General features: G+C 41.3%; 2 protein-coding genes across 5 annotated transcripts in view; both read right to left on the bottom strand.

Moving 5' to 3' along the window:
* Positions 1-315: 315 nt before the first annotated feature.
* LOC122831577 (nuclear receptor coactivator 7) lies at positions 316-4451 on the bottom strand. Its single transcript, XM_044117868.1, has 7 exons — positions 4316-4451; positions 3088-3286; positions 2234-2383; positions 1946-2098; positions 1755-1850; positions 1566-1639; positions 316-1435 (listed from the first exon to the last, which is right to left on the bottom strand). The coding sequence occupies exons 1-7, from the start codon at positions 4435-4437 to the stop codon at positions 1297-1299; spliced, it is 933 nt and encodes a 310-aa protein (XP_043973803.1). The 5' UTR covers positions 4438-4451; the 3' UTR covers positions 316-1296.
* Positions 4452-13578: 9127 nt separating this feature from the next.
* Positions 13579-18094, bottom strand: part of cmtm8b (CKLF-like MARVEL transmembrane domain containing 8b) — a 34759-nt gene continuing 30243 nt past the window's right edge. For 3 of the 4 annotated variants that reach the window (XM_044117865.1, XM_044117863.1, XM_044117866.1), the window contains exons 2-5: positions 16265-16545; positions 15020-15193; positions 14809-14928; positions 13579-13873 (exon numbers count right to left, since the gene is read on the bottom strand). In XM_044117865.1, the coding sequence (XP_043973800.1) occupies positions 13787-13873; positions 14809-14928; positions 15020-15193; positions 16265-16483 (600 nt within the window). In that variant the 5' untranslated portion in view covers positions 16484-16545 and the 3' untranslated portion in view covers positions 13579-13786. The remainder of the gene's footprint in view (positions 13874-14808; positions 14929-15019; positions 15194-16264; positions 16546-18094) is intronic. The other variant, XM_044117867.1, reaches the window with a different exon arrangement.

Below are 18094 nucleotides of genomic sequence, written 5' to 3'. Positions count from 1 at the left end.
AGAGCCATGAGATAACTTGGCAGTTCAGTCTGAGATTACATCTTCAGATGATGTGTTGCGTTCAGGTAGTTGGACAATCAAGCCAAACAGATGTCATGTCAATCTGGGACATAACATCTTTTTGGCAGTTGGATCCGGTCCTACATTGTCAGATCGCCATATATGCACCGACTGACACTACGTCCAGCTGTACGACCTGTGAGATCACCTTATGCTTTATTTTTATCAGCTGTATGACACCCTGACAACAGTTTACCTGTCAGATCATCATAGACTTTAACCCAGTTCGCTCTTTCAATTAAGACACGCACACAAGACACATTTTACATTTGACGACATCTCTATTTTTTTATTATTATTATTATTATTATTATTAAGCTTAATCAAATCCAAAGAAAAAGCTTAACAATATGTCATTTTACTGAAACACGCATCTTTTCCAGGTAAAAGAACTGCGGCGGCGCCAGCACTGCCGTCAGAACCAGATTTGTGTGCAAACATATAAACCAAACAGACATACAAGGAAAATGTGCTTTAGTTTCTTGTTTCAAATTTTCTGTATATAAAAAAAGATTTATCTATAAATAATCACATACAAAAATAAGCCAAAGATTTCAAACATTAATTATTTCTATCATATAGCTATATACTCCAAAGAGGAACATAGTAGCATTACATTAGACGGTTAACGGTTAGTTTTCACTTCCTCCTCACTCACCACATGTGCAGATTACAGTTCGCTTGTCGTAGTGCAAAGCAGTGCTTTATCTCACAGCAGATTTGGTCCGCTCAAAAGGAGCTACACTGAAACCAAACCAGCTCTCCTATCCTGTTACAGTGTTTTGTTTTGTTTTTACCATCAAGCAAATAATGCACAAGCAGGTGTAAACACACACACACACACACACGCCCACGCACACACACGCCCACACACGCGTACAATTTCAGAACTGTAAACGGACACGTCTTTCAGTGTGAACGTTGTGTCAAAATGCTTTTCAGGATCGCGGAAGGTCACCGGCGGGGTGACTGCGCCGAACACCCTGAGGGGTTTACAGAAACAGGAAGCAAGAATTGTGGGATTTCAAGTTGCCACTTGCTTCCAACAGTCCCAGTTCGCCGAGCAGGAAGCCCGTCGAGGGAACCAGTCACGCACGGCTTCGTGCTGCGCAGGTTGCTCTGGTCCTGATGCGTCTCTGACGGCAGATGCTCCGTCTGCATGCAGCACATGGGTTGGCTGACCTTGAAGTGTCATAACTTCAGACAGGAAATCTTAATTTCTTAATGCTTCCCCATTTAGTTCTGCACAGTCCAGACTTCAACGTCTTGCACGATGAAGTCTTCATTGGTGGAAAGAGGAGCGTTGCGGAAGGTGGGGCAGGAAAAGCTGGCGCCGTGGTACAAGTCAGCATCCAACCAGAGAGCAAAGCCAGCCCTATATAAAACAAAAAGAGAGAGAAAGCATGAATAAAATTAGAAATTAAATCTTCGTCTTCTTCTTCTTCATGCTTTATCATAAACTGCCTCTTTCATATTAGCCATGAGTGACGGAAAGGAGAACGTACCCTCCTCCACCAATCTGCAGAGATTCCCAGTTGCCGTTCACAAAGTAGGAGTTCTCCCCGCTCCACCTGTATTGCTAATCAGAATTAAACACAAAATGTTAGTCAATTGTACTTTTTTTTTTTTTTGGCTGATACTATATGTTTAATAACAGCTTTCCCATTGTTAATAAAAATGGAGTCCACCCCTACCTGGAAGTCAGGATTGAAGCTGAACAAGAAGGTCTCGCCCGTTCCGTAGCAGTATTTACTGACTCTGAATGGATCCGAACAAAACGCTCCAAACACCTGAAAGCAACATAAGTTAGCAGCTTGTTAGACAATGTTTTGGTTTTGTTACTCATGTCAAAATCTGTGCTGAAGCCAACAGTCAAGACGCAAACCTTTTTGTGCATGTCTCTGATGACCAGCAGCACGGGGCTGTCCAGGTCGGCCATGTTCCTGTAGAGCGTCTTTAGGCTGCTCCCATGGTTGACGGTGCTATAAACTAGTTGCCACGGATACCCCTGAGTCCTTGGAGGCAAGTTAGCTGCAATCTATTGTGGAGGGTGAGGGGGGGAGAAAAAAAAAAGATGATCTTATATATCTAATGCTAGCTTTTCAAGTCCAAAATAATAACACAAGAGTAACTTTTCCATTAGAGCTGGACAGGTTTGTGAAGTAACACTCACCTTCTGTAGGCGAAAGTCATCCAGCAGCTGGCTGGCATGGCTCAGGACAGGAAAATCATCCTCCACCTCCTGGTACTCGGTCTCATCCACCTCAGACTCCACCGAGCTGCAGAGACTCAGGCGGTGCTTTGAGTCCTTCACCGTGATGATCTGAGCAGAAGATGTTAACAAAGCCATGAGAAAACTGTTGTCTTCCCCACATATTTTATCTTTGCCTGACATTCGTTTATTTTATCTTTTTTTTTTCACATGCAAACTTGTCCTACAGATGCGCAGCTGTAAGTAAAACCTCTGAGCGCTTGGCATCAAATAATTCCCCTCCGCCTGCTTCCAGCTCATAATCTCACCTCGACGTACGGCTCCGCACAGTCGCTGGCAAAATAAAGCACTCGGATATTTTTCTGCACTTTCTTCATAGCTCCCGTGCAGTCTGTCAACTTCGGCACTCTGCTCTTCCACATGTCTGCTCTCTGAAGGGAAACTTTCTCCCCTTATATAGCCTCTGGGGCGCTTTCACTTTCATTAGTCGGAAATCCAACCGCATGGCTGCTTATTGGTTAACCGTTGCGACTAGAGTTTTGCTTTCCCTCATACATGGAAACGGAAACCCTGTCCAGAGCTACAGAGGAGGAGGAGGAGAAAGGATGTCCATATAAGGAAGGAGGGTTTTCCCATCATCTCAAAGTTTACCGTTTTTTTTTCTTTCCTTTTGCCTGCAGTGCCCTCAGCTTGCTTTACCGTAACAGAGGAGGGGCGAAATTCTCCTGAAGAATGTCTTTGGCTGTCGAGAGCAGAGCTCAACAATCTCTGACTTGTTTTCTTGTTTGTCTTTCTTTGTGTGAGCAAAAACTTACCTCCCACGTATTTGCAGCCTGGGGGTTGCTGGCCAAGGGCTGCAGCACCCAGAGGTGGTGCGGCCTCGTCCACTTCACGACATGGTAGGCGCTGTGCTGTTTCTTCCTCACGTTGTTGTAGGACTTGCAGCGCTTCTTCTTGCCTTTGCTGTAGATGTCTGGAGACCATTGCACAAAGAAGGTGTAGAGGTGGTCAACCCTGCAGGGCAAAGGGAGCGAAGAGGATTTGATTTTGAATAAGGTGCAGCATGCCAAGCTGGAGACACATTGAGGAATCGCTGAAAGCCGATCCAGCTCTTGCTCAATTCAAGCACACGTCATCCTGCTCAACGAGACCCTTCATGATTGGTTGATTATCTAAACTCAATAGAGATGTCAGACTGGCAGAGAACATGCCAAGACACATAAAATCAGGGTGCTGATTTTTAAGCTCGTGCTAAGTACTTGTGTCATTTTCAAATGAATATAGGAACTTGTTTTGGTGGCATTACTTCATGCTGTGTTGAAAATTTGTCATTTTCTGCCAACAAATGCCGGAAATAAGAATATTTTTTATTTAGAATAAGAGAGAACCGTTGTCAGCAGCTTAGATAAATGATTCTTTTAGAGTAAACGTAGGACACAAAAGTTTTGTTGTGGTTTACATTTGTGGTTTTCCACAGACTGGTGTGTGTGCAGTCATGCAATGGTAAGAATGGAGAGAGAAAAAAATGCAAAATGTTATTTTAAATTGTGATTTAAATTGATAAAGTTGTTAATGTGCACAAATAGCTGGAAACTGGAACATCCCTTAAACTTTCCCAGTTGCAGCTTTGCAGGGCTAAATTAGCAACACTTTTACTGAAGACTGAATCGCTTTACCTTCTAAAAAGAAACATTGTGCAATAAAAAGCTAATAATGCTAATATGATTTATTTTAATTTTCTCAGTCTTACTTTTTCAAATTTCAAAAATAAAAACAAAAAGATAACAACCTAGGCAATTGCACTGCAAAATCACAGGTTCCCTAATGTAATAATAATAATTAAAAAAAACTACATTTGTCATAAAAAAAAAATAAAAATACTCAAAACAAAACATAGAAGTAGTTTATTTTGCAGGACAATAAGCTCTTGTTCCACAAAAGAGAAACTCTTTGGACTCCTTATTTTTTACAAACATGCTCTTCTGTCAGCGCATATGGAAAACCATACAGAGCAGCACATTCAACACTTTCAGAGCTACTTACTCTCCAACGCTGTAGACAATTCCCATAACTGAAGACGAAGCCGCAGACGCTAAAGAGCTTAAGTTCAGTTGATAGCCTGAAGGCTCAGAGCCGAAGCAGCGTTTCCACCCCGGCCCTGCCATCCCCACAATTTATAGGAGCGGATCAATTCGCTGAGATAAGCCCCTTTGACCATAAACCCTTCCCCCGTCTCTCCACACGGCCTGCACGTACTCTGTGGGCCGTGCAGATCTGTGCCTTGAAAACCAGCACTGGTAAAACATTAACCTGACCTGCTCCGGGTGTCCATCCTGACGTTTGGTAGAAGTTCAGTTATTGTGTCAAAGTAAGGCTCAGTTAAAGAAACTGGTGAGTTGACAGAGAGATAGCGGGCCTGAAAGTATGTCATTCAGATTGATTATCCTCTTTTATTGTGTCTTTCTGGCTCCTTGGGCCCCTGATAGATCTTATCGTCCCATTAGGAGTGCAGATATGGAAGATTTCTTTGCATTTCAACACAATTTTATTTATTTATTTTTTTGTGGGAGAAATGTCAGCATTCAATAATTAATGCCATTTGTGCACTTCATGTTTTTTTCTAATTTTGATTATAGAGTCACTAAAAGGGAGAGTTTATTTAAGATGTGTCAATTAATGGTGTTTGGAAGCATTTTCTTTGAAATAGTTTTTATTCGACTGAATAAGGAGTTTTCCTTTTTTTCTTTTTCATTTTTCAGGTGATTACACGAATGCATAAAGACATTACATCACCACCTGCCATCACGCTCACATCCAGATTATCATGATTATCAGAAGTTGTTATTTCCCTGTGATTTTCCTAAAACAGCGTCAAATAGAAACGACCCTCGCTGACACATCCGGACAGGGATTGTGTCTGGGAATACGTTTTCATCGCATCTCGGAGGTTTTGAGGTCAAAACCGCCTCAGTCGTTTTATTTATTCTGTTTCAGATCATTGATCATTTGTTGTTTTTTTTTCAGACGGGAGGGATTGAAAAACACGGGGGGGCCGTGATGTACGAGCACGCTCCACCCTGTCCATTGTCTGAATCTCGGTGTTTACCTTTGAGATTTAATCAGATCAGCAAAGTATAGCGTCGATCGTTTGTCGGCAATCGATTGTTCAATACTTGCCATTCATTAGTATTGCCACGCTTGTGTTGAGACTAAACTGGTGTTTCAAGAGAGATAGATTAAGGATTATGAAGATCGTTTCAATCAGTAAACCTACAGAAGCAACTTTGAAGCTGTCGACGAGTTTAGCCCTGTGAATTTCCAGAGACTTCTATTTGAGCGGATAGGGATTTTGAGTCCTTCTGAATCAATCAATCAATACAGCAGTACGGTGTATAGATAAGGGCGTTTTTATTCGCAGTGGCAGCACTGTATCAGGATTTGGGGCAGTGTTAGCCGTGCTTAAGCACACAGTTTTGTTGGTCTTCTGATAAGGACAAGAAGAACAGTCTGGGGCCACCAATCAGCCATGGCATCCTTACACAAGAGAAACAGTGAGGAAGATCAATGAAGGATAGGGCCTATTCTGTGACACAAGCAAGATCTATAACACACACATGAGCACACGCAGGGAAATCTTCTAAAATTGTTGCATTTATAGTGATGTGTTACTTTTGAGCCACACACAGCACTAAACATGAAAACCAAAACGTAAATTTTGGTCTCAAAGTTTTCCATGAATCTTCTGTGTTAAAATTTAATTTTGGTTTTCTTTCAACGATTGCTTTTGTTTGTTTTGGGGTTGTTGTTTTTTTATTTGTGGGGGAGGGGGGGGCAGGGGGGGTGTCCAATCTTCCATAATGGCTCGAATTATTGAGTTCACAAATATTAGATGTTTTGTTACCAGATTCTCCCACCCCCGTCGCCTGTCTCTCAGTGCTCTCCTCGTAATATATTTATGAATATAAGATGAATAGAAATCTGTGCGATATCTCTCCAACCACGACATCGTGGCATTAAAAACCTCAACACGATCTGCATCAAAAGCCTTGATTAAAACTACTCTTTCACATGACGCTTGGTTCTTTTGATAGAAAACTATTTTGGGGAGCTCTTTAAGTCAATGTGTTTCTGTGAAACGGGGCTATGAACTGTGTGTAGGTCATTTCTCTGTAGGTAAATCTGATGTGGTTACACAACGAATATTTGTCATTTCCTCAGCTGGATGACTGACCTCTGCCCCAGATCCAGGAAATCCGCTCTTTCTTCTGACTTGCAGCAGCAACACGTGGGGAGTTATGGAGCAGCTTCTCCTCCAGTCGCCACCACAGGCTCTACGTGAAACCATGCACCACCTGCTATTGTTATTCAATCCAAAGCATGGAGTTTGATAGTATAGACTGAAAATGCAAGGAGTTATTCTGTACTTAGAGGCCTTCAAATGGTTTTTTTTTATGGCTGAGGGAGTTTGGAGAATTTTCCTGCCGATTATTGTAAAATATCTCAAGTTCACTCAGGTTGGACCGAGAGCGTTTGTGAAAAGCCATTTCTAGGCTTTGCCACAGCTTCTTGATTCCTTTCAGGTCTGGACTTTGACTAGGCAGTTTCAGCACATGAATGTGCTTCCATGTAAACTGCTCCACAGTTTTGCGTCTTGCATTGAGCAAAACGTACATTTTCGTCTCAACTTTTCCCATGAACCCTCTGTGTTACAATGGGACTCTGGTTTTCTTTCATTTGTCCACTCTTACACAAAAGGGCTCAAATGATTGAGTTCACAAATATTAGATGTTTTGTTACCAGATTCTCCCACCAGCAGAGTCACCACCTGTCTCTCTGATCAATGCTCTCCTCATCTAGTCGGACAGTTTAGACATCTGAAATCTGTGAGATGTTCAAAGTTTGTGAGATTTTTTTCTATAACGTACCTCTGTGAAACATTTTCACCATCTCTCTCCCTGACCTGATCGCTGCGTTCCCCGTCCTTCGTGATGCCGTTTGCTCCCTTTTCTCTGACAGACCTCTGAGGCCTTCCCAGAACGGCTGTATATTAAACTGCACACATCTGATTGTGAGCCTACAGCAGGGGGACTGGTTGAACAGAGTTGTATAGTTTAAGGGCATCCGAGTAAAGCGGGATAAATACAGAATATGTGTTACTTTGTTTTAGTTTGTCTCATGAAATCCCAATGCAACGCGTCACAGTTTGTGGTTGCAACGTGCGTTATCAACAGCCCACAATCTTGACATGGAAAGCCAGAGAAAAAAAAGCCGACTAGGATACCAAAGCAAAAGAAAAAAAATATAAAACGGCTTTCTTCCCCTTTTATGAAGAATCAAAAAAGATTTGAGACCCAGTGAAAAACAAGGGGGGGAAAAACTCACATTTGGACTGTTGCACAGTTTCACAATATATCTTTGATGGTCAAATCCTCATTTTGTTTGTTTTAGGAAAAAGTCCACTTCTAATCTCTCAGGCTGCAGATGGGAAAAAAAGAAGAAAATCAATCTAATGGCTTCAAACTCCTTAAATCTCAAGCACAAGTTAACCCTTGCTTTCCATTAAGCTTCTGGTTTAAATGTCTCTTTGCTGCAATGCAGTGTAGCAAAAATATTAGCTTTATTTCAACAGACAGACTCCAGAACATGAATTATATTCTGCAGAGACAGTTGTTGCTTTTAGTAGCATAAATTGTCAGATGAGGCTGTAAAGTTTTTAATTCAGAAAAGGCGACAGAATCAATGCCTTACACTGACCAGAAGCTGAACTGAGCCGACATTGATTTCCAGCTGTACGAAAGTCCGTGAGAGGTTTGCTGCCAAAACTCACAAGCCTTCCTGCATGTGCAGACTGTGGGAAGTTAATTTCTCAAATCTGCTGCGAGGTTCGATGCTTGTTGTTTCACTTCTTTTCTTGTTTTCAATCCAAAGTCTCATTTTCTAATCTCATTAAGTCCAAAATTGAAATAAATCCAAATTATGTGCAGATTAGTGATTTTGGTTCAGACTCTCCTCCATTTTGTTTGTTAATAAGCAGAGAGATGTTTGGTTTTTTGGTTTTTCCATCTTTCTTTCTTCAACTTGATGGATAAGTCGTGAGGGTTAAATGGCTGAAGCAAATCTTTGGGCTCAGGAGCTGGTTTGTACTGGATCAGAAACTGCTGCTCTGCAGGAGTTGTTTTTTTTTTGTTTTTTTTCATAAGCTGCTGTTAAAGGCTGGAATTTTGTTTCACACCATAAAAGGTTTAACTTCCAGAACATTCTGGATTTTGGAGTTATAAAGCAAAAAAAAAACAAAAAAAAAACGAGTGTATTGAGTGGCTTTAATGTCCTCCGTCACGCTTTTTATCACCGTCTGACTCAGGCACCCTGTCCAACTCTCACTCAGCAACTTTTGAGTAACAAAACTACTAAACCTAACACCACTTAGTGACGTAATCGTCCCAGCAGCGCGCAGCAGACGACTGATTTAGATGCAACGGCAGCATAACGGCTCTGACCGGGTCAGTCGGGGTTAATTCGTTACACCTCAGCGAGGCTTTATTGGGTGGCAGGTTAGACGGCGCGTCTTCACATGAAGCTCAGACGCTGTCGGTAAGTGAGCTCTACTGTAGAGTGCGGAAACCAACTCTTGTGGCATCCTCTCTCTCAGCACACGCAGATCATGAGAAATTCTTATGGGTGCGAGATGAAAGCAAGTGTTGAACCGCTGCAATCCCCGTCACTTTTCACTCGAAGTAATAAAGAAGAAGAAAAAAAACAAAAAACTTTCAGATTCTGAATAAATCCACAATCGACTGCCAGCTTTTCTGTTTTTGCTGAGATAAAAAAAAGAAACCACAACAAGTTCTTTGTTTTTTTGGGGGGGGGTTTTCTGTCTTTCAAGCATTTCTTTGTCAATGCTGAGGCATTTACCTGAATGTAGCCTTATAGAGGTTATTTACTTGAGTTTATTTATGATTATGATACATTTATGGTTTAATATCCAGCCAGCCATTTTAGTAACTTTTTTACATATATCAGTAAAAACATACCAGAGTGTCGGGTTGTTTATCACATTGGACATCTTGACGTGGGCCTCTCACCACAAACATGAGCGATGGCGAAAAGCTAGAACCGAAACTATTTTGCTGATATCACGAAGAGATATTTTGAATATCCTAACAATATTTTGGTCGCTGTAACAGCTGCAGAAAAAAGTCCCTGCCAGATTTCGACATCTATAGACTGAAATTCTTTGCAAAACACCTGAATTGCAGATGTAGACGAAGAGCACAGAGAGAAATGTTTAAGTCGTGCCACTTGTTTTTCTTTGATTAAAATCTGGTCAAAGATTTGGCCTCATCTGACCGGAGCACCATGTTCCTCACCTCACTGAACAGTTTGGAGCAGGGCTCTCCAAACTCTGCATGGAAAACATCTTAGATGAGCCAGGCGTCTTTAAATAATCTTGACTTTTCAAACCATATTTCTATATAAATATGCTTATCTAGATTGTTCTTTCATCTTTCTCTCCAACTACATTTTTTGTTCGATTGGACAGAATCAGACGTCTTCACAGCAACTTGTTTTATTTTTTTCTTGGTGGGGGAAGTTAAGCTACTGATTTGGATCTACACCAGTGGTTATAGAGGTTTATGCAAAGCCCATGTCAAAAACCTTTGCACTTTTTTTAACATTGTAAATATTTATATAGAAGTGCAATAAGACATGTTTGGGGTAATAATAAAAATGGATGCTATGAATGAAACATTAAATGCAAAATGTAGTAATTATCCGTACCGACTTAATATTTTAATTTCACCAACATAACTGGTGTTTTGTGACGACCCATTCAGAGTCCTGACTTCATTGGCAATAAAACGACATTCTTTTCAAAGACTGAAAGCCTTTTGGATTTTCAACTTCAGCTTTTTGGATTTATTTATCTTGTTGTCCTAAGAGAGTCTCTCTGTCCTGTTACGTTCAACACGTTCCACGCTCGCAGCACATTTCGGTTTTATTGTTTAATCTGCAGCGATATCTGGCCCTGCTTTAAAACATGATGTCTGCTCCCTGCTCTGCCGTCTACTCTGAGTTTGAGTTTAACCTTTACGAGCGTATCAGATCTACGTTCTGGTGCCCTGCCAAAATGAACCACGGACACGCTGAAAAACCTCTGGACTTTAGACCAGACTGGACTTTACTTTGAGAAGTTCTAGGCCAGCAATCTGCTCTGCTGCTATATTTGCTGCTGCCATGTAGTTTGCTTATATGGACCTCTGTTTAACTCAACATCTCAGTCTTCGATTTGGGATCCCACTGCCTTGCAGCCACCAAACTTTTTATTTTATTTTTTATTTTTTGCAAATGTAAAGCTGCTCTCATACTTTCCAACACCTGCACCACCGGTGGGTCAGGTGGGCAGAGGTTTCCACACATAAATCAATCTGTACCTTGTTTCAGAAAGAAGGTGGAATGCTTTCTATTGTGGGCGTGTTTTTTTGTGTGTGAGGGGAAAAAGTGTTGAAGGTGACTTAGTTTACAAAACCCTCCGCAAGCCAAAAGTAAAAAAAAAAAAAATCCCTAATACAGATTTGTGTGTGTTAGAGCAGGTTGTCTGAACTGTCTGTGGTATGTGACAAGCGCCAGGAGTGGCCATAACCTCTGCTGTTAACACACAGACATCCAAAAAAAAATAACCCCACAGAATGTTCATGATGTGAATCACCAGCAGTGTGTGGGAAGTACATCCTACTCATTCATGTAGCCACACTTGCAGGAACCTGTGCAAACAAATTTCACTCTTTGTTTTCCTCCGCCGGCCGAGGCTTTGATGGCGCTGCGCTGCGTTGCTGCGTGTTCTGCCCTCGCCTCGTGTGTTTCACGTACTCACCAGGCCAGATCAGACAGAGGTCCTTCTGTTCTGCGTTCACGGATGACACGTATTTTAGCGGAGGTCAGGGATATTTTAGCTGAAACATGCAAATGTCGGTTGAAGATTAACAATATTTATTAGAGTAAAACCAACCCAGAAACATGAGCTGAGGCCCTTTAGTGAAGTCGCCGTTTCGCTGAGGAAGCGTTCCTGGATTTCTTGCACAATTTGATAGACACACTAGCAAAGGCTCGTGCTGTTGCCACACTTTCAAACACACTGTCAAACTTTCTTTTACTGGCATGTGCTGCATTACGTATTAAAATGTTAGACCTTCTGACCATAGAGTTAAGAGTTGCATTTATTACTCTCATGCTTGTAGACTTTCTATGACGGGGCCACAAATAAATTCCTTCATTTTTCCTCCTGCGTGCTGTTTTCATTAGAGCAACACATTTATTATTAGTAACAGTGAAGTAATCCCTCTTAAAAATGTGATGTAAGCAGATGATTTCTTGCTTTTTTGTGTGTGTGTGTTATGAAAGACTTTCTCTCTTCTTAAGAACAAAGCATACTTACTTACCCAGAGACCCAATAAGAAGGGCTGTTTCATAACGATGCAGAACACTTTCGGGGCATCAGTAAGTTTGATAAGAAGATTTAAACACTGGAGAAACGGTGAAGCTGCGAGAAAAGAGGGCAGAGCAGCAGCAGCACTGCAGGGTTTTGCCTGCTACTATTGTGAAATCTTGGCAAGTTTTTATTTAGTTAAGTTGGGTCAGTTTCATATCTCTAAGTCAAAGGCTTCCTGTTTAGTCTTAATAGGAAGCTTGAACAGAGTAAAAGCATGGGTTAAAGTCTGAGAAATGCTTTTTAAATGTTTACGTCGCAGACACTTTTGCCATATAATGCAAGTAAATGCGTCGTCCTTACTGTCAGTGGTAAAATCTCACTCATGCTTCTAAACATAAAACATATAAAAAAAAACAACTAATCTAAATTGAACCACTTTAAGGACATTCTGAAAGAATTTCAAGTTGATAAAGACATAATCGGCTAAACTTTGTCTTCACATTGTCTTGTGTGTATTTTGGATTACTAAATGTCTGTCTGGAATCTGAGGGAAAATGTGGAATTACTATTCATGAGTGGATTGGCGACAGGAGCGAAATCCTGGAGGTCGGGTGCCATGACACAGTCTTATCATCAGTCTTATCATCATGAAAAAATAGCTCCTGTGAGGTCCAGTTGCGTCAGATTCTGTTCACTTTCTCTGGGTGAATGCAGCTCTCGGAGCTCCATTTCTGGACGCTTCATCTGTCTTTTGCTCACACAGTGGCTGGTTTATCTTCTACATTTCTTTGGATTCAGGACAGCTGTGAGCAATTTAAAAAACAATTTTGCTGTAAGAGTAAGGAATTGCATCCAGGTTCAGTGACCGGGTCAGTGAGTCATTTTCTCTCGCTGCGGTAAATATAAATATAAATATATATATAATTTGTTAAAGGGACATCATCAAGAAGATGCAGCTATTATGGACATACTGAGGCACAGATAGTAAATTGTGTGCAGAGAAACCTCATCCACCCACAGCTTTCCAGTCAAACCTCAGATGTTCCATCTTCCACCTCAGTCATGGACTCTTCTGCAACCACAAGTTTGTCTTCAACCACATCAGGAGACGCTGCTACTCCCCTTTGCCTCCACCTCAATTTTTTCTGTATCTAGAAGTCAGGTGAAGAAGCAGCTGGAGAGACTGAACAGGAACGAGGCTGCAGGTCCAGATGGTGTCAGTCCCAGAGTCCCTCTGTGGGATTCTGCAGCATCTCTTCAACCTTAGCCTGACCCAAGAGGAGGTTCTGTTGTTGTGGAAGACATCCTGCCAGGATCCAGTACCAAAGAAAAGTCACCCATCAGTCGACTGTAGACCTGTTGCCCTGACAACCCTCATCATGACCGTCCTGGAGAGACTCCTGGTGGCCCATTTGAGTAAGTAGATCAGGACCTATCAGGAGATGTCAGGACCCCCTGCAGTTTGCTTATCGCCTTGGAGATGGAGTTGATGATGCTTCAACAAACCCACTGTCATCTGGACAAAGCAGGCAGCACAGTGAGGATCAGGTTCTTTGACTCTCAGGTGCATTGAACACAATTCAGCCTGATCTGCTCTGTTAGAAACTCCAGAAGACTCAGGTGGAGGCCTCAACAATCACCTGCATCTGTGACATTTGTATTCAAATCTACTGGATGAAATCAGTGTAGACATTGCAGGAAAAATTAACTAATTTGAAAATTGTTTTTTCAAATTAACTCTAAGTAGTTTTGTGTTTTAGTCATGTATCTAGTTATTGTTTGCCACAATAACTAGATGATAAAGAGGCGCAAAGTGACTTGGTTAGAAGTAAACAAGACAAATGGAAACTCTTGTTTGTTTTTTTTTTTTACTACAACATTTTGTGGAGCCACAAACATAAACCAGCAAACATACTGAAATTCTGGTTTTCCTCCATAAATCTTGTTTTTTTTCTTTATATTGATTTAATCTATCGGTGAACTTCCTCAACTATGGTGTCAGCGGCGTCGGTTGATAAAGAAACTGTCCACTCCTCCTCTCTGAGCGTCTGTCGACGCACAAGGAAGCCTGAGAGTCTGAAGAGGCCTTAATGTTCTTCCTCTGTTGTTTTCCACAAACGGTAAGTCAAGTAGCCGCTTCCTGCGTAGCACAGCGTGGCCAGAAATGCAAAGAACTGAAAGCAGAAAGGATTTGAAGACGAAAAGACCAACAAGGGTTTACGTAAATTCTGAAAGGTACAAACACTTTCTTAACAAGAAGAAAAATGTGCCCACAATCAAAGAATCAATAAAAATGTCCACTTTTCGAGAAGAGAACAGTTCTCTGACCAATCTTGCTTGGTTTTATTTTCACTCAAATTCTCGTTGTATAGGAGATAATCAGCTCCATCAACTTTTTAGAACATTTTTCTGTGGCTTCGGCCTCCATTACGTTTTTTTCAGCCTACATGTCTTTTTCAGGAGCTCTGCACTGGTAGCTATTGCGGTACGGGTAATTTTTGGTTTGAGCGAGTTGACTTTATGCTTAGGGTGGCCTGGCTTGCAGGGCAAAATGAGCCAAGCAAAAGAAGATGTCAATGACAATCTCCGTGTGGTAATACATAACTTTCTTTATAGAATTTTTAAAGATAAAAAGAAGTCAATTTGTTCCTACAAACTCTTAAATTAAAGACTATGATAGACCGTGATTAATTAATCTAAGCAGATCTGGAATGTACGATAGAAGATGTTTCCATGTGAAGGTTGAATCGGTGGGGAGTGGGCGCCCCCTTGTGTTTGTGACTGTGACAGACAGTTAGATTCCTCTAACTGTCTGTTTCTAATAATTAAACAAAGCGTTAACTTGTTATGAAAACGATTATTATCTGTTTACCTACGTGAAATATTGCAGGAAATTCACACAGCAACGAGGGAGAGTGTCACCCAGTTGAATAATGGATTCACAATGTTTTTCATCATCCAGGAAGCAGTAAGTTGGCCAAGCTCGGCTTCCGTCAAAAATCATCTTATCGACTTTAGGATCGCGCAGAGAACACGAGCAGCCTCGTCTTAAGTTATTTAACAACGAAGCAAAGACTAAAAGAGTTTGCGTTGACATTTGTGTGCTTACTGCTGATGCTGCCCAACAGTAGTAGTTGTGTCGCCCCCTGGTGGCCTGGCCCACACAGACAGCCTCGACCACGGCTGTCACCAGATACAGAGCAGCAGCAGCGCAGTTGAAACACAGCGACTGAAGGAGGCAAGCACAGAAACGCCGATTCAGTTGATTTACTGAGGGGGGGCGTGCGTGCGTGTTTGTGAGTTTGGTGTGTGAGGGTTACCAGCGTCGTCCAGGGGATCTGCGGTATCCTGCTGTGGACTCCGGTGAGATAAATTATGAACAGGCAAATGGTCAGAATCCAAAGCAGAATGGACACAAACATCACCCAGCAAAGAGCTGACAGGCGGAAGTAATCTGTGCCACCTATCAGGATCCAGACCAACATGCCAGTCAGCTGCAGAGAGGAGAGGACAAATGAAACCACATCAGGGATTCATCACAGATAGTTTGTCTTACTTTTTAATGTGTAAACAGCCTTGTATCGACTCTTGCCACCCCCCTCTCAAATCATTTTAATGGTGGCAGTGAGTGATTAATTGTATTTTCCCCATGAAACAAACCACTCCCTTCCCTTTTCCCAACAAAAAGTTCCTGCAGGATGTTTTATATCACCGAAAGATTCTGTCTGACCGTGGGTTTTATTTTAAAGTGAAATCACAAACACAGTTGCCTCCGTTGGGAATTTAATTGCCTAATGTAAAAAGAAAAAAAAAATCCTGCTTTTGACAGAATTTCATCTTGTATTGCATCATGTGTGGAATGCCCGTCCGGTCCAGTCTGTGGCAGCCAGCCAGACTGTATTTGGAGAAAAGCTGCCCAGGATTTTTTCTCCTCTGGCTGAATTGAAGAGGAAGAGAGACAATGAGGGAAAGAAAGGACGGAGACTTGATTTGCTTTGTTGTTTCTGGTTCACTTCCAGTTTTCATAGAAACACTGCTTCTAGACTTTTATGACTTTTCTCACACCAGGGTTAATGTTCAAATACGTTTCCCTTTGAGTTCTGTGTTTTTCTAATTGAGTGCCAAAGATACCAAAAGCTTCTTAAAGAGACGGAGGTCCAATTTCAAGGAGTAAAATTACAAAGTAAAAATTTTTTTTTAACTCATATTTGATATATGTAGCCATTTTATAACAACTGGAGGTAATATAGTTACATTATTGTGCTATAAAATTGCACCATGCGGCTGGAAAACACATAACGCTGCTCCTTTAAATTCAATCTTCACTGAGATCTTCACTTTATTCCTTCAATTTAACATCATTTGTATGTGTTTATGTAAGCTTGCGCGCTAACTACAGTATCAATCTGAATATAAGCATATAAGACATTTCTGATTGGAAAGCAATTTACTGATCTATTACTATATGAAGATTAAAATTAATGCCAAATCCAAAAGTGTCATATCTTTCTATCTTCAATGACGTTACCGCAGAACTGCATTTAGTCTTAAAAAGTCACACTTACTATCTCCACCAGAAGAAGTATCCCTTTGGCGTTTGTGGTGAAATGCTGGTCGAAGGCCAGTGTGGAGGTCGAGATGTTGAACTGTGGCAGAGAAGAAACTCTGCGGTTCGGCGCCGCAGCCGTCCTGTCCATGATGCAGGGACACAGAGGGACTGTGAACTTTTCCCAAGAGTGTCGCCGCAGCACAGGAAGTGCTGGTCCTGCCCCGGAATCCAGCATGGACACCCGTCGATGAAACGGCAACACAAATGAACGAGTTTCATCTGCCTACATCTGAAAAGCTCCAAGTCAAGACAGTCCAGAAAAAGTTTCAAACTTTTGCTCAGGCTGTGTTTGTCCACAGCATGGAGACATTTATACCGTTTAAATGTCGTGTCGTTTAATTAACTGGGGTTCATTGGTCACAGACTTTTTTGGCTTGGTAGACAAGGCTAAGATATCAACAACAAAGCTACAGTAAGATCACAAATCATAGCATGTATGTTTCATAAAAACATACATAGAAAAACATGTTAGTAGTCCTTACACAATAATTTCTACAAGCACTTTAAATGATCTCTGAGTCCCGTAAATTCTCTACTTGTTGACCCTTCCTTGTTAAAGCTGTTCTTTCCTCTTTTCTGACATTGCCAAACTTGCTTTCTTTGAAGCAGTGAAACACACCAGTTTCATCTTCTGCTGTATGTGACATAGCTGCTCACGTAGTCCATCAAAAGTATGTTGGAATTACTCTGATGCCTTTGATGGATTTCAGTATTGTTAGCTTAGAGGTGAACAGCTAATTTTGAACTGATTTGTGTTAGGTAAAGGTAATTTTTTATATATATAACACATTTTCAGCAACAAGGGAATACAAAGTGCTTCAAGGTTATGCAGATATTGAAAATAAATCATTTAAAAATGAACTTTTAAAATGTCTGAGGTAGAAATATCTGTCTGAATCATCCGGGTTCTTCCTACTAGATTACTTCAAAACCATCCAATTGTTTGTTTTTAACAACAAACATCATCAGAAAGGTGTAACATAAAATCAGTCACATATCAAAGTTGCATTGAACTGCATTGTAAGCAGTCTTACAGATGCTGACATAAGCAGGAAAGCAGAAAAGCTTAAAGGGCTTTAAGTAGGTGATCTCACATACGGGAGACCTGGCATTAAACTCTTATCGAGGAGAACCAGGCATTGCTGCAGTGCAGTGTTGAAAACAATGACTAGCTTTCGCCGCACGGGGGCAGTAGTTGTACACGGACAGCGGTAAACCTGATGTCAGAGGAAGCAGCAAAACTCAGGGACAAAGGACACAAGGTTGGAGCCAAGGAAGAGTTCAGCACTGCTTAATTATCTTATGGTGAGAATGTAGATTACTGTTTTCACTCTTTTATTCTTTTCTTGTGATTTAGGCAAAGGAAAAAAGTGATTTCCTCCCTGATTTATACTCCCACACCCACAAAGGTGTTGTTTTTTTTTGGGGGGGGGGGGGTTGCCTCGCTGCACTTTGGAAGAAAGTTCAATAACTGTCAACCTTATATATTTTTGAAATGCATGACCATGTATGTTTTTGTTATAGTTTTGCTTTTTGGGCAACAGATTTGTGTGTGTGTGTGGGTGTGTATGTGTGTGTGTGTTTTCTTGTTGTTTTGTTTATTTGTTTTGTAGTGCTTGGCAGATGGGAATAGCATGAAGGCAGTTTCAGTTGACCTGTGATTTCACTACAAGATATCAAAGCAACTATTAGAGTGAACTAAAAATGATAAACAAATGAATCAGATCCGGATGCAGAGACTCACAGTCCTTACTGCAGTAGGCATTCAGATTAAGATGCTTTGGGG

Source organism: Gambusia affinis, linkage group LG05 (assembly GCF_019740435.1).
Source record: "Gambusia affinis linkage group LG05, SWU_Gaff_1.0, whole genome shotgun sequence".
In the NCBI taxonomy this organism is placed as follows: Eukaryota; Metazoa; Chordata; class Actinopteri; order Cyprinodontiformes; family Poeciliidae; genus Gambusia; species Gambusia affinis.
The sequence above is the reverse complement of the archived record's forward strand: the minus strand, read 5'-3'. Positions and strand labels throughout refer to the sequence as shown.

Excerpts from the sequence above, each read along its gene's own strand:
- LOC122831577 (XM_044117868.1), bottom strand. The coding sequence starts at position 4,437 with ATGGCAGGGCCGGGGTGGAAACGCTGCTTCGGCTCTGAGCCTTCAGGC. Across the intron at positions 3,287-4,315 it reads ATTGTCTACAGCGTTGGAGA|GGTTGACCACCTCTACACCT; the intron begins GTAAGTAGCTCT and ends TTTGCCCTGCAG. Across the intron at positions 2,099-2,233 it reads ATGACTTTCGCCTACAGAAG|ATTGCAGCTAACTTGCCTCC; the intron begins GTGAGTGTTACT and ends CCTCCACAATAG.